The sequence below is a fragment of the Strongylocentrotus purpuratus genome, unplaced genomic scaffold, assembly GCF_000002235.5.
Source record: "Strongylocentrotus purpuratus isolate Spur 01 unplaced genomic scaffold, Spur_5.0 spur5_scaffold_11, whole genome shotgun sequence".
NCBI lineage: Eukaryota > Metazoa > Echinodermata > Echinoidea > Camarodonta > Strongylocentrotidae > Strongylocentrotus > Strongylocentrotus purpuratus.
In genome coordinates, this window is record NW_022145596.1 from 401510 (window position 1) to 416531 (window position 15022).

At 36.3% G+C, this 15022-nt stretch overlaps 1 protein-coding gene across 1 annotated transcript; it reads right to left on the bottom strand.

The window, feature by feature from the left end:
* Positions 1 to 8337: 8337 nt before the first annotated feature.
* On the bottom strand, positions 8338 to 13902 carry LOC105441867. Its single transcript, XM_030980259.1, has 5 exons — positions 13519 to 13902; positions 12294 to 12436; positions 11973 to 12041; positions 11256 to 11351; positions 8338 to 10449 (listed from the first exon to the last, which is right to left on the bottom strand). The coding sequence occupies exons 3-5, from the start codon at positions 12029 to 12031 to the stop codon at positions 10185 to 10187; spliced, it is 420 nt and encodes a 139-aa protein (XP_030836119.1). The 5' UTR covers positions 12032 to 12041; positions 12294 to 12436; positions 13519 to 13902; the 3' UTR covers positions 8338 to 10184.
* Positions 13903 to 15022: the final 1120 nt, after the last annotated feature.

Consider the following 15022-nt stretch of genomic DNA (forward strand, 5'->3'; position numbering starts at 1 on the left):
GACAATAGGCGATGAGGTGTGATCAAAGAACCATACCAGGCGTTCCTTGCATAGTCTAGCTCTGAATCAATATTTTATTGAGCATATTAATGTTAGATATCTATGCTACAGTGAATTTTCACTATTAATACAATCTACATGTACATGTATGTAACCTCACTCACCTTTGTCAGGCAGCTGTTTCACTGTAAATCCTTCAGGATCAACTTCACTAAAAATATCTGGAACTGTCTGTCTGGTTTGACTTCTGAGAATCCGATTCTGAAACAGGTCGAGTAAATATTAGTAATATTATGCAGAAACACAGCTGTGAGCAAGCTGGAAGAAAATATCTAAATATTACACCCCCCCCCCCCTCCCACATCCTCCCCCTTATCATACTGGAATTTGCCAAAATATTGCTACTCATATCCATGCTCAATTTTATTATATTATTTGTTAAAATCATGAGGTATTATGAAACACATCCATTATGATGTACATCAAGGGGGTCATGTAAATACATGGCTCCACATTTCCCATGCACACATCTTATCATATTTGACTCATTTGCAATAGATATAGATTGCTCCACATTTCCTATGCACACATTTATACATATCTAGCCCATATGCAATAATAAATGTGGCTCCACATTTCCCATGCACACATTTATACATATCTGGCTGATGTGTAATATATATATATATGGCTCCACATTTCCCATGCACACATTTATACATCTTCAATCCACCTTAAATAGTTGAGATAAACATGGCTCCACATTTCCCATGCACCCATTTATACACATCTGGCCCATATGTAATATATAAATGGCTCCACATTTCCCATGCACAAATGTATAGACATCTGGCCCATGTGTAATATATATATATATATGGCTCCACATTTCCCATGCATAAATTTATACATATCTGGGTCATGTGTAATATATATATAGATATGGCTCCACATTTCCCATGCACACATTTATACACATCTGGCCCATTTGTAATATATATATATGGCTCCACATTTTCCATGCACACATTTATACACATCTGGCCCATGTATAATATATATAGATATGGCTCCAAATTTCCCATGCACACATTTATACAAATCTGGCCCATGTATAATATATATATATATATATATATGGCTCCACATTTCAAATGCACACATTTATACACATCTGGCCTATGTGTAATATATATATATATATATATGGCTCCACATTTCCCATGCACACATTTATACACATCTGGCCCATGTGTAATATATATATGGCTCCACATTTCCCATGCACACATTTATACATCTGGTCCATGTGTAATATATATATGGCTCCACATTTCCCATGCACACATTTATACACATCTGGCCCATGTGTAATATATATATATGGCTCCACATTTTCCATGCACACATTTATACACATCTGGCCCATGTGTAATATATATATATGGTTCCACATTTCCCATGCACACATTTATACACATCTGGCCCATTTGTAATATATATATATGGCTCCACATTTTCCATGCACACATTTATACACATCTGGCCCATGTGTAATATATATATATGGCTCCACATTTCCCATGCACACATTTATACACATCTGGCCCATGTGTAATATATATATATGGCTCCACATTTCCCATGCACACATTTATACACATCTGGCCCATGTGTAATATATTTATGTGGCTCCACATTTCCCATGCACACATTTATACATCTGGCCCATGTGTAATATATATATGGCTCCACATTTCCCATGCACACATTTATACATCTTCAATCCATCTTAAATAGTTCAGATAAACATGGTTCCACATTTTCCATGCACACATTTATACATATCTGGGTCATGTGTAATATATATATAGATATGGCTCCACATTTCCCATGCACACATTTATACACGTCTGGCCCATTATATATATATATATATATATGGCTCCACATTTCCCATGCACACAGTTATACAAATCTGGCCCATGTATGATGGCTCCACAGTTCCCATGCACACATTTATAAGTCTTCAATCCACCTTAAATAGTTCAGTTAAACATGGCTCCACATTTTCCATGCACACATTTATACATATCTGGGTCATGTGTAATATATATATATATATATATAGATATGGCTCCACATTTCCCATGCACACATTTATACACGTCTGGCCCATTATATATATATATGGCTCCACATTTCCCATGCACACATTTATACACATCTGGCCCATGTGTAATATATATATATTTATATATATATGGCTCCACATTTCCCATGCACACATTTATACACATCTGGCCCATGTGTAATTTATATATATATGGCTCCACATTTCCCATGCACACATTTAAACACATATTGCCCATGTCGATCTATATATATATGGCTCCACATTTCCCATGCACACATTTATACACATCTGGCCTATGTATAAAATATATAGATATGGCTCCACATTTCCAATGCACACATTTATACAAATCTGGCCCATGTATAATTAATGGCTCCACAGTTCCCATGCACACATTTATAAATCTTCAATCCACCTTAAATAGTTCAGTTAAACATGGCTCCACATTTTCCATGCACACATTTATACATATCTGGCCCATGTGTAATATATATATATATATATATATGGCTCCACATTTCCCATGCACACATTTATACACATCTGGCCCATGTGTAATATATATGGCTCCACATTTCCCATGCACACATTTAAACACATATTGCCCATGTAGATCTATATCTAGTTATGGCTCCACATTTCCCGTGCACACATTTATACACATCTGACCCAGATTATTATGGCTCCACATTTCCCATGCACACATTTATACACATCTGACCCAAGTGAGTTATTTACAGATAGGCCTAGACCTATGGCTCCACATTTCCCATGCACACATTTAGGCTAAATCTGGCTGATGTGAAATAGACCTTCAAATCTAACGTTACTAGATATTCCTTTAGTTTAACTCTAAAGTTAGGCCTAAGAAGAACTTATACTAGACCTAGATCTACTACTAGTAGCCTAGACTAGTAGTACTAGTCTAGGTCTAGGCCTAACGTTAGGCCTAGAATCTAGATCTACATCTTACTTAGATCTAGAGATCTAGATTAGATCTAGATCTATGTATGAGTTTTTTGTACCCAATATCATGAATAGAACTAGATCTATAGGCCTAAGGAATTCTTTAAAAAGTTGATAGAATATTAATGGGCCTAGACTGGATTAAAAATGAAAGTAAACTTTCTAGATCTAGACAAGTTCTACTTACTTTTGCCAGTTGTGGCTGTACTAATCCCGCCATGACATGTCCATATACGTTAACAGGCACGTCGCAAGGTGCACTGCACCAGCACTGCGCATGCGCTGCATCTAATAAGATACAGACTGTGCAGTGTGTATCCTCATGCTGGCGCTCTTCACTTGATATTATTCTTGAGATCGGAAAATAATACACATATTCAGGCTGCAAGCTATGACTCCAAAGTGGGAAACCGGGGATGGAGTTAAATCGCAGCCGAACGTTGATGGGGTACTACTGAGATGTCCCAAAGCTGATTTAAATCTCGTTTTAATGATTCTGCAACTGTGGAGCTCCACGGTTTGCTGTGTCTCCACAGTTGGAAGTTGTGTATTCATATGAACCTCCCCGATTGACGGTCATTACAAGTGCACACACACACACACACACTACAACAACTAAAATTATATATATATTAATAAATTGTGTTTTTTTTTTTAAATACATTTTTCATGAGCTTTTCAGGACATGAAGCAATTCACTTACATGTAATTCTACCACCTACTATATCTGGTAAAGTACACCTCGTATGCTATACCTTCAGCTACCTTGGTTTAGTCATCTTGCTAAAATGTATTATTCTTTTACTGTATGTATGTATGGCACTGAGAATGAGATCAAGTTTCGTACATTCATGAACCAACTCCATGTTTAATGTCTCTTTATAGTAGTGTATGTATCTCTATTTCATTTTCTTTACTTTATGCAAAATTGAATTTATCCATGAATTCAAATCTTCAAAGATTACTCTTGACCTTCTCCACCATCTCAGTGTTAATTCTTCTTTTCTTTTCTCAGTCTCCTTCACATCATTCCTTCATCACAGTCTGCTTGCTTATTTACATGTCTTGGACGTTGAAAAATATGATACATGACATCACAGAGTTTGGCGGTTACGATTACACCCCATGCTCTCTATAGGCATTTGACCTGAGGACATTCAATATCTCTTGGTATGTCTGGTGTCAACTCAGCTAGTCTCAAGTACCAAGACCCTACGTAGATATTAACGTACTCAGCCAGGTAAACGCAACCCACTCAACATTCATTGAAAGATCTGGCATAAGCACTGTGGTCCTCTTGAATTTAAATCAAATATTTGAAAAGAAGGATTCTCTTTCGATACAATAATAAAACACAATTTACGATGGGTGTCTGCAATGTAGCCTAGAATCATGTAGTTTATAAGACAAGGAGTAGGTAAATGTCAGGTGAAGTAATTAGATGGAAACAGGTATTCAACAGTGAGCATATGCAGTATGTTGTCGTCATCATTGGAAGATTGATCTGTTGCTATCGCTTTCATCTTTCAAATGTAATCCTCTTTGTTATCTACATGTAGAGTAGTTCAAACTCAAAGATTCATACTCATTTTCTATTCATCTTAGATGAAAACTTCATGGACATACAGTACTGAATACATTATCATCGTACATGATGCTACCGATATGTAGGCCTACATGTACATGTATGTGTAGTGTATGAGATTCAAAGTTAAGCTAACGTTCTTTGTAAGGGTAAATATTTACAGTATAATTTACAGGTTAAATTAGGTGTAGGTCTTACTAAATGCTGGTGAGTTTATAAAAAGGGGGGAGAAAAGAAAAAGAAAGATATGAAGGCTTGTCTTAAAATTACTCATTTCATCCTTTATATTTCAACTTTTGCATTGAAAAGCTGAAGGAGGAAGCCTCCTGATTTTCCCTTGTGGCATACATATACCTTTAACTACTTGGCATAATCTATTTACCTATCATTTTATGAATTCTAAAGTTCAATCATTTCAAAAGCCCCAATATATTAATGGGCATGCTTCAGTCTATATCACTCACTATATAAATAACCTCTATATTTTTCCATTTCAAGATCATTAATATCATTGATCATAGAGAAAACAATTGCTGCATTTCCTGAAACTTGGCACATGGATTAAATGTAAGCCTAGAACTTGAAACCTTGTTTAAGGCCAAATATAAGCATAGTAAATGTCCTTTGTCCGTCTGCCATCTCTTCCTTCTTTCAGTTTCATGACGTATCTAGCAGCCTAATTTTAAAAGCTTATCTCTAAGGTTAAAGGAATAGTTGAGTGTTGGTCAATACTCACATTAGCGAACGAAACTATGATCTAAACATAAAAAACATACAATAAATGTCTAAGAATGCATCATTGAAGATATAAATCCGAAATATTACATTAGAGTGAATTTATATGCAAAAAACCTGTTCGACTGCAAATGATTTTATTTATCAAAAATTTTACTTTCGAGGCGTGTTCAGTGTAATTGTATAGCGCCACCTCTCGGTCAAGCGGCAGCACACCGTGAATTTTCGCCAAGACGACGATCGGATATGGGCGTGCAAGTAATATCCGAACCATGTCTATAGCGCGCTGACTGATTTATATTGTACACATTATGGTATGCGAGGCCTGCACATAATTGCATGGTCTGTGGTACTGGTAGCGCTATTGTTTTTGAGCGCGATATGCGAATACTGTATGTGTATGTAGTGCGAGTACGCTCGACCTAGTAGTAGTGTATGTGTATGTATTGTACGTCGTATGACCCAGTTGATTACTTCTACAGTGTAAAGAAAGTGGCTTACTCTATCTATCAACCAATATGTGAGACAACGCAAGGGCAATTTTGTATTTCGTTTGTAGGAACAAAGCTGTGGAATGATCTCCCAGATGAAATTAGATTAAAAACATCGAGGTTATCTGTCCACCTACCTTCTATGTAAATGACGTGGGCCTTCGTTTTTCCTTTTATATTACTTGTCTTCCTTTCATAATATGTGAAGAGTTTCATTCCAAAAGGAGCCAAATCCACTTTGGGTACTTCTGAGTAAATTGCCTTTTTTATTTCTCCACTTTCCCTTTAGCCATGTATACCTTCATGTTGTTATATATGTTAAAGGTGTCACCCTGCATGGACCTGATTATCTGCCAATAATGATAAGAAAAAATCTTCCCTTCGGCTTTTCTGATGTTTACTAAATTTTTAGATTTTTTATTTTCGTGGATTTAGCTCCTTTTGGAATGAAACATGTTATTGTACCTAAAAAAATAAAAATAAATCATATTTTCTCAATAAAGTCACTGAAATTTTATTCAAATTTAGCAGCAAACCTTTCCTTTTAAATAGTAATAGTGAAATCACACATAAATATAACCTTTCGAAAAGAAAGTAAACAACATTATTACAGTTTCATTCCAAAAGGAGCTAAATCCATTCAATTCCAAAAGAAGCTAAATCCATGTTTCATTCAAAAAGGAATTACTAAATCCACATTTTTTTTTTGGCACATATCGCACGACAACCAAATGCCCTAAGATGTTGATACCCACTTTGATAGAAAAATAAGGTTTTACAAAATGGAAAAATACTAGAAGAGAAAAGGTAAGAAAGAGTAAAGACGGATTGAGGACGGTAAACCCCAAACAAGAGACTCCAAAGATCTACCCCAGAATCCTCTCACCGGCACCAGAGTTGCCTAGGCCAATGATGGCCGAGAAGATTGCGCAATGTACCGCGCCGGTCTGGCAGGAAGGTGCCAATTGCGGTGAGGGGTTTTCATGGACCAGTAGATCTGAGATTATATTATCCCAAAAAAAGAGATGAATATGAATTGACAAATAGTACCAAAAATAGAAGAAAAAAAAGAAATAAAGTGAAAGGCGTAAATATTCTAAAAAAGAATGAAACGCCGATAATACCAAACAACAACAACAACACAAAATCTAAAAATTTGATAGAAATCAGAAATAACTGGTGGATTTTTTTGTCTTATCATATGTTATAGGTCCAGAGCGACACCTTTAACATATATAACAACATGAAGGTACATGGCTAAAGGGAAAGTGGAGAAATAAAAAGAAATAAATTTAAAAATATATTAAAAATTGTTGTATCAGTATACTATAATGAATAACAGTAGTGAATTAATTTAACATCTTACTTGATTCATACTTGTCCATAATGCAGTGTTTTTCAGTATTCTTATTTTGGTACTGCATGCAATTGTAAAGTTTTTAAAAAAAAGTGATTGTAACTTCTTGTAAATAAGTTGTGTTCTACAGTGCCTGTGTATTGCATGACCTACGTCAGTACGTGATAACGTGTAAATGTGTAAAGACATAAGATTTTAATATAATTATAGTAATGCTAAAATGAAGATACATAACATATTTGTATGGTGTACATTGAAAGCTTTATTCGGCCATAACTAACAGTTAAATTTACACAACATTATTCAGATGAATACAAATTATACTTGCTGTACTGAAGGCAATATTTAAACGTGATGTTGATTCCAACCATTGCATACAAACAGATCATGTGTATTAAAAAAGGCACATTTTTATTTAGCATCTATCGCTATGACAACTTTAACCGTCGTCATTAAGAAGGAGCAATATACTTTATTTGTATACCACCATGTCTTGTTACTTATTAGTTACTGCTTATTTATATACATCTTATCTTGTGTCTTTCATAAAAACTTGACATTCTCTATAGGCAATGTGTAGATAAGTTTACCAAAGAAAAGTATCTATAACAGTAATGTTTCTACGCGCTTGACAAATATACTATTACCCCGGTCATTTGATTCAGTGCTTGCCCGCACACAATGTTTTGACTAGTACGTGATCATACAAATTTTGCCGAGAAACTGCCTACTAATTGATATATTTGGTAAATTATTATATCTATTTGGACTTGATAGATATAACGCATGTGTCGCGCACTTGTGCGTAGTCCCATATACATCTTTCTGTGTACAGTGCTTGTAACTTTACCAAGACTGGGCCAATTTTTTTATCATTTCGATGATTCTAGAACCTTGCAGTACACACCAAGACTTATATGCTAGATGATCAACCTTTTCTGATCGTTTCCACAACAATCCTTTCACAATGCAGTCGCATGACCATAACTGGTTTTATCTTTTAAGTTTCACATCTTACTTTATATATAAATGCTTTAAAAATTGTCTGAGTGATTCTTTTCCTTAATGTGTACGAGTATACATGTATACATACTCCATATCGATCTCAAATCCTGAATCATATCAGTTTCAGCACAAAATTAAGTATAGTTAGGTACATATATGTCTTTCATCTTCCCTAATGCTCGACTATGAATATCACCTCAAGTGATTAACATCCAACATCAGGTTTTTCAAAAAAATAGCACAGACATTTCAAAACTGGTCATGTCCTATACGCACACAAAAGACAATTCTGCGTTGTGTGTACTGAGTTTCATATGAATCGATCAAACTACTTCCAATAGTTTGCTCACATACTTATTTTACACACTGCACATGCATTGAGTTTTATACTGTTATTATAATGCCTCATCAAAGATACCAAAACTATAAAATTGCTAAAACTTGGAAAGAATATGCTCCACAAGATTATTAAAACAAAATTGTATTCTTTGTGCAAAGCTTGGTTACCATGGAGGTACCTTAACAGACAGACACAACAAATGTGTCTTGCACACCCTCGGGTCAATCGGTATACCAAGTTTTATTACAATTTGCGTAAAAATTGGAAAAAATTTGACCCAGTTTTTTACAATAGACCAACAGAAAGACTCGCCTGCCCAACTGTATCCTTATTCCTTTATACACCCTTTCAAACTACAAAGTAGTTACAGGCAGCATATCTCTTGATGGTATAACCTTGAACCGCAATACTTTGGCGTTGAGCTGATTCACGTTCATTGATTCAAATGATGCATGAAACCAACTGTTTTGCTGTCTTGTGATCATTTCTCTTTTTCGCTTGCATTATTTTAGTCACATTGATTGCATTAAACAAAAAATGAAGACTATTTACAATAAGATATTCTACAAATCTTTCTTCTGTCCATGTTGATTTTCAACAGGTTCCGAAGTATAGTCTTTTTCATGATCGACTGTCACCTCAGTTACATGCACAGTCACTAAAACCAAACACATTGTTGACTCATGGTTTGACCTCTTGGCTGTAAATTTTATAATTACTACCGTAACTTCTTCAAGGAATATAGGTTGCCAAATAGATACAAATTGAAATATCCACCATTTCCACATGAGCAAGCACTGATTTTTTCACAAATTATGAATTGTATAAATCACATAGAGCTTTTATACACTGATGTCACAATTTGTCTTTTATATTCCTACATTTCTTCCATTTGTAAACTTGCCAACCTCTTATTGTAATACAATATACAAGTGCCAAGCATGGTGGCTAATCTAGCAACAATAACAATTTATTTCTGGTACATGTATATCATGCGTTATGTGACTTTTTTTTTATACTGATAGATAACCACATCCCCATGATCCCCAGGGACACTCTAGTATCAAGTTTGGTGGTATTTTGTCAAAGGGTCTCTGACATATCAAGAATACATGCTCGTAATGCTAAGCCATGCAATCTTTCACCTCCGGACCACAAAATCATTAGCAACCAAATGAGTCCAAAATGTTAAGTTCCAACCAATCCTCAAGATAGCCTAAAAACATGCCACATGGACAAATTAAATCGAGGCGATTAAGAGTCTTGCATGCAATCATGCAACAATGAACCTCATTTGACCTTTGACCTACTTATGTGACCTTCAACTCCAGAATATCATGGAGGCAAATAAAGGGCATCTACCAATCAAGTATGGTTACAAACAGATGCAGGGTTGGAAAGTTAGCAACCCTAATTGATTTTTGCAGGTAAGATTTCACATTAGACTTCATTCAAATTTGTGTACAGTCACGGAGGATGGACGGAAGGACGACATTTGGATCCCTTAGTCTCTGCTCGAAAAAAAGCAGTTCTCAAGTCAGACAATCCCAAATGTTCACTACAGAGGATTACATGGATTTCTCTAATAGGCCTAGTCTCCTGGCTAGGATCACATCAACTTGTGGTGGAGGAAATGGTGCAAGCCGGGGCCTTGTGTGTCTAGGGTCATCAGGGAGCAGAACAGCCTTCGAGAACAGTGGTCCTTGGTCCTGTTCTCTGCGTTCCAGTATCGCACCGATGAGTCCTTGTACATACATGTAGGGGTAGGTCTTGGGGACCTTCTCCTTCCGGGCCACGTAGTTGTTGGCACGCTTTGACCATACTGCAACATATCTGTATCATAAAATAAAAGAACATGCAAAATGTAACAAGTTGCATTATATGCACACTCATTCTTGTCAATTGGAAATGATTCATATCTCTTAAAGATAAACTTGAGTTCTGGTAAAAAAAGAAAATGAATTCTCACAGAATCTAACGAAACTTACACTGAATGTTCAAGATTACAAATAAATGTCATGTGCCAAACAATTTTGGAAGAAAATGTATACTGGCTGAGTAATGAGCATAGAAAGATAAGGAAATCAGGGTAGTACTAGCCCCGACAGGCCGACACCATGTGTGTTGTCCCATATACATCTTTCTGTGTAAGTGATTGTTACTTTACCAAAACTCTGCCAAATTTATGATGATTTTGATGACTCCAGAACCTTGCATTACACACCAAGTATATTATTACACTGAATCCAAGTCCGCATTTAGGGTCCAAAATCAGCAGCATGATTGACAAACCATCAGCTTACAGTCCGTCATCTACATAATTTAGATGTGCGTCGTGTACAGGGACAACTTTTTTAGATGACGTCATATTTTGGCGATTTAAAAGGGGCGTTCCCAGGAAGACGAAGGACAATTAGATATTTAATAATTTCCCCAAAATTGATAAATTTCATGGGAAAGAACTGCCAATTCGGATTGCCCTGTCCAACTACACAGGGAAAACAAATAATCATGTTTGTTTTTTTTACTCCACCCACTTTGGATTGCCTTGTCCATCTAAAAAAAAATGTACAAATAAAAATAGGAAAAACAAGAAAGAAAAGAAAACCTTTTTTTCTTTCTTTCTAATTTCCACTCACTTTGTATTGCCTTGTTCATCAATCTGGTCGGGCCTGTCCTTGTGTGCCATGTAGTCGATGACCGCAAGCAAATTCCTTGCCCGGTTTGCTGGGTAGCTGGATGGATAAGACAAACAATTGGTATTACCACTACCATGATGAATGAATAGTAAATGCTTTAGACAAATCTCAGACTCATTGGCCCGTAGTCACAAAGGAGGTTTGTAGGAGGTTTGTACAAACCATGGTGTGACGATGGTTTACATCTATGGAATGCTGCTCGCATACCGTAAATTGTAAATTAACATTGTTAACAAGTATGGAGTTTACATTCCTTCTCCATCAGTTTACAAATGGCATTCCATAGATGTAAACCTTGGCCAAACCATGGTTTGTACAAACCTCCTTTGTGAATACGAGCCATTCACTTCAGTTCTGGATTTGTGTTGTAAATTATTGACTCTTAATTAAAGGTAGTTACATTTCCCTGCTACAACCACTCCAACTTGACTTAACATCAGGTACCGACACAAGTACGATACAAAGTCTGCTGTTTCAAGACTCTGCATGCATCCAAAAGTGATTTCAGCATTTAGATGTCATTCATAATTTCTCATTAACTTTGCTATTTGCTTCAAAATATGATATTGTAACTGTAACCGTACTGTAATGATATGTTTCAACTTTTCCACAGACAATCTTACTTCAAACATACAAAATGATACTAAAAATACTTACTCAAAGGAATACCGCTTGGAAGCATACATCAGTATATGGTTGTGGAAACACTCGAGCATGCTGGTGTGCCTAAGGAATTATGAAAACAAAATAAAAACTGATATAAATGATAGGGCATTTCATTATTTTCATACCACAAAATCAATATTGAAAATCCCATGTCATACACATGAGCAAATAAGATGCATTATCTTGACCTGCTGATTTTATAGGTCATAACCGAAAAAGAGCTCAATCTTGCAAACATGTACGTAATGAACGCATTCTCATTAAATTCCTCTCAATTTACAGAGCCTTTCGTACATGTATACAGAATCCTACCTGAAGCGAGCAAATCAGCAGAGTAGGCCAAGTTCTCCATGAATTTGCGGTCAAAGGTGACTTGTACTATTCACCTGCTAATTCCCCTACTGCTGCTTGGAATTTCTTCGCTGGGGATGGATTGTGTTGTCTGTTCTTCATATCTGTAAAAAGTGAAGAAATGAAAGTCATTCACAAAGTAAAAAACATTCAGATTTTAAATCACCAAAAGAAATTATTTTGAAGATGGCATTCTCTAATAATTATCACAGCTAGCCAGATTTGGAATTTGCATGACTAATAACTGATGCATTGGTTCTCTGTCATGTATGTGAAGTTGAGACACTCTTTGGTAGAGATAAATATAGATGAGACAGTCACATCTCAAGCAAGCTATAGTATAACCTTGTCGACTTTTAAAAAGAGCAGGATGTTTACCCGGTGGACTAGCCCTGCACGTCATCATTACAAAGAAAACTGCAGTTGTAACGAGGGACATTAAAGGTAGGGTCTATTACAAAGTTTTGGGAAATTTTGAAAATTGGGTGGATAGTGATTCTTTACAATTTTGATATATTTGGATGCCCCTGTGGATGTATTATAAGCACTAAAAAAATTAACCCCTAAAACACTTCTGTTTTAAAAAAAATTGAATATAAAAATTTGCCGGTGCTCCCGGTAAATTTTGATAAATTTAAAATAGCGCCTACGCCGGTCTTACAACGGTAGCTGCTACCATAAAAATCCCGGAATATGTAGTTGTGATATATAATTTCAAAAAGGTAATAGCCAATCGGTCAATTGTAGCTTGTTGTATAGCTGAATTAATATATTGACCTTGAGAGAGAGTTATAGTATACCCCATAAAGAGATTATTATTTACAATTTCATCACTTTAGACTCGATTTCAACGCGACAACGTTCACTGAATATTGTAGGATCGCATATGGCAATATGCTTCCAATATTTTCATTTGAACCAAATTCATCCGGAGGTCTAGTGGAGCCAGACGTAGTCTCAGTGGAACAACCGACGATATAGAGACTGAAGCTTTCGGTCTACTGTAGACCTAGGCTAGACTATCAATATCATATGATTCATGAAGTCTGAATTAAAAATCCAAGGCAAGAGATAACAAAACGTAATTTCTTAAATTTGCCGATTCCATGCATCTAGTCTCTAGACTAGATCAAATTAAAACGGTAGGCCTACCCAATGCAGTGGGGCGTATATCATTTCAACTTACCTCTCAGTGAGCTGGCATAGCCATAGGGTCTATTGCATCCTCTAGACTCGGCAACGAGAAGGCCGCCTGCAGCTCGCGAAGTTTCTCCGCCGTACCCTGGCCTTGTTCACAGCCACTCCCGCGCCTCCTCTGGGCCGGATGGTCGAGCTGCCATTGCTTGTTTCTCTCCTTCCTCTTACCGTCTTACTTAGTCTTATTTCGATTTAGCGTAGCCTTAGCCTTGTCCTTAGGCTTAGCACTAGCTGAGTCCGAGTCGGCCATCGTCCGTGACCTCGAGCTCCTTTTCCAATCTCGATCTCGTTATCGTATTTCAATCAAAGCTTGTCTGTAGCTGTCTAGCGTTCGATCGGCGCCGGTGATAATCTGATCTGAACTCCTTTACGTGAAAGCAGCGTATTGGAATTGATCAGCTATACTGTATTACTAGCGCGCGGTCGGATACCCGCCTGCTAGCTACCTGTACTGTACGTACCAACGAACTCAAACACTCGTTGTAAATACGCTGGTTGTTAAATGACATAGAGGGAGCTAAACACGTAAATTCAAAAAATAAACCGTCGAAAGTCAAAAGTGATGTCCGGACGTCAAACACTTTTATATAATGTTTTGAAAGCAAATTGCACAACAATTAGAGCATTTGATTTGAAATTATTATCATCTCCCATGTTTTTTTCGATGATCTTTCATATGGTACTGAAATAAACCAAATCTGTTTTGGAGGGGCACTTTGGAAATTACCAATACTCAACTATACCTTTAAATCAGCTATGTATGAACTTTATTTCTATGTTGTAAATTCTATACAAAAATGGTTGGACTTCCATGGAAGCAATTGACATCATTCTTTTTTTCTTCAGAACTTGATTGATTGATTGATATAAATCACTGTAAAAAGTACACGGGACTCAGGGCAAAATAGCCCCCGAAATGCCCCAAAGAGCCCCGAAAATCAGAAAAGAGTCCCCATAAATTTACATACAGTTCAATGCAAAACAAATTTTAGAATGTTATTTTCAGGCAGGCAAGCTTGAAATGTAGCCCCCGAAAAATAAATATTAATTTTTTCCCTGATATAATTCCAATATAAATTTGTGTAGCCCTACCACTTCGGCGCTGATAAGGGATAATAGTTATCCGCCCATTGACACCTTACGTTGATAGGTCAGTTATGGCAGCTGTGTATGTATGTTCTGACAGTCTATGATGTCATTTTGTTTTGAAGATAACACCAGTCACTGCTAATGATCAATAACACATGAGAAATGCATACAGTACTTTACACTGTATATCATACAGTACATGCCCTACATGTAGACTGCAGCTTAATGATTACTGGCCTTAACAGTACGTTCATACAAACTGGATTCATAAGGCCGCATGTTTGAGAAATAGCCTTACAGAAATTACTACAACTTAATTGGAATTATTGTATTTTGAAAGGTCAGGACCATCAGGTATTATACAATACCTAAGTAGATCCTTGTCATTTGATTGGAGGATTTTT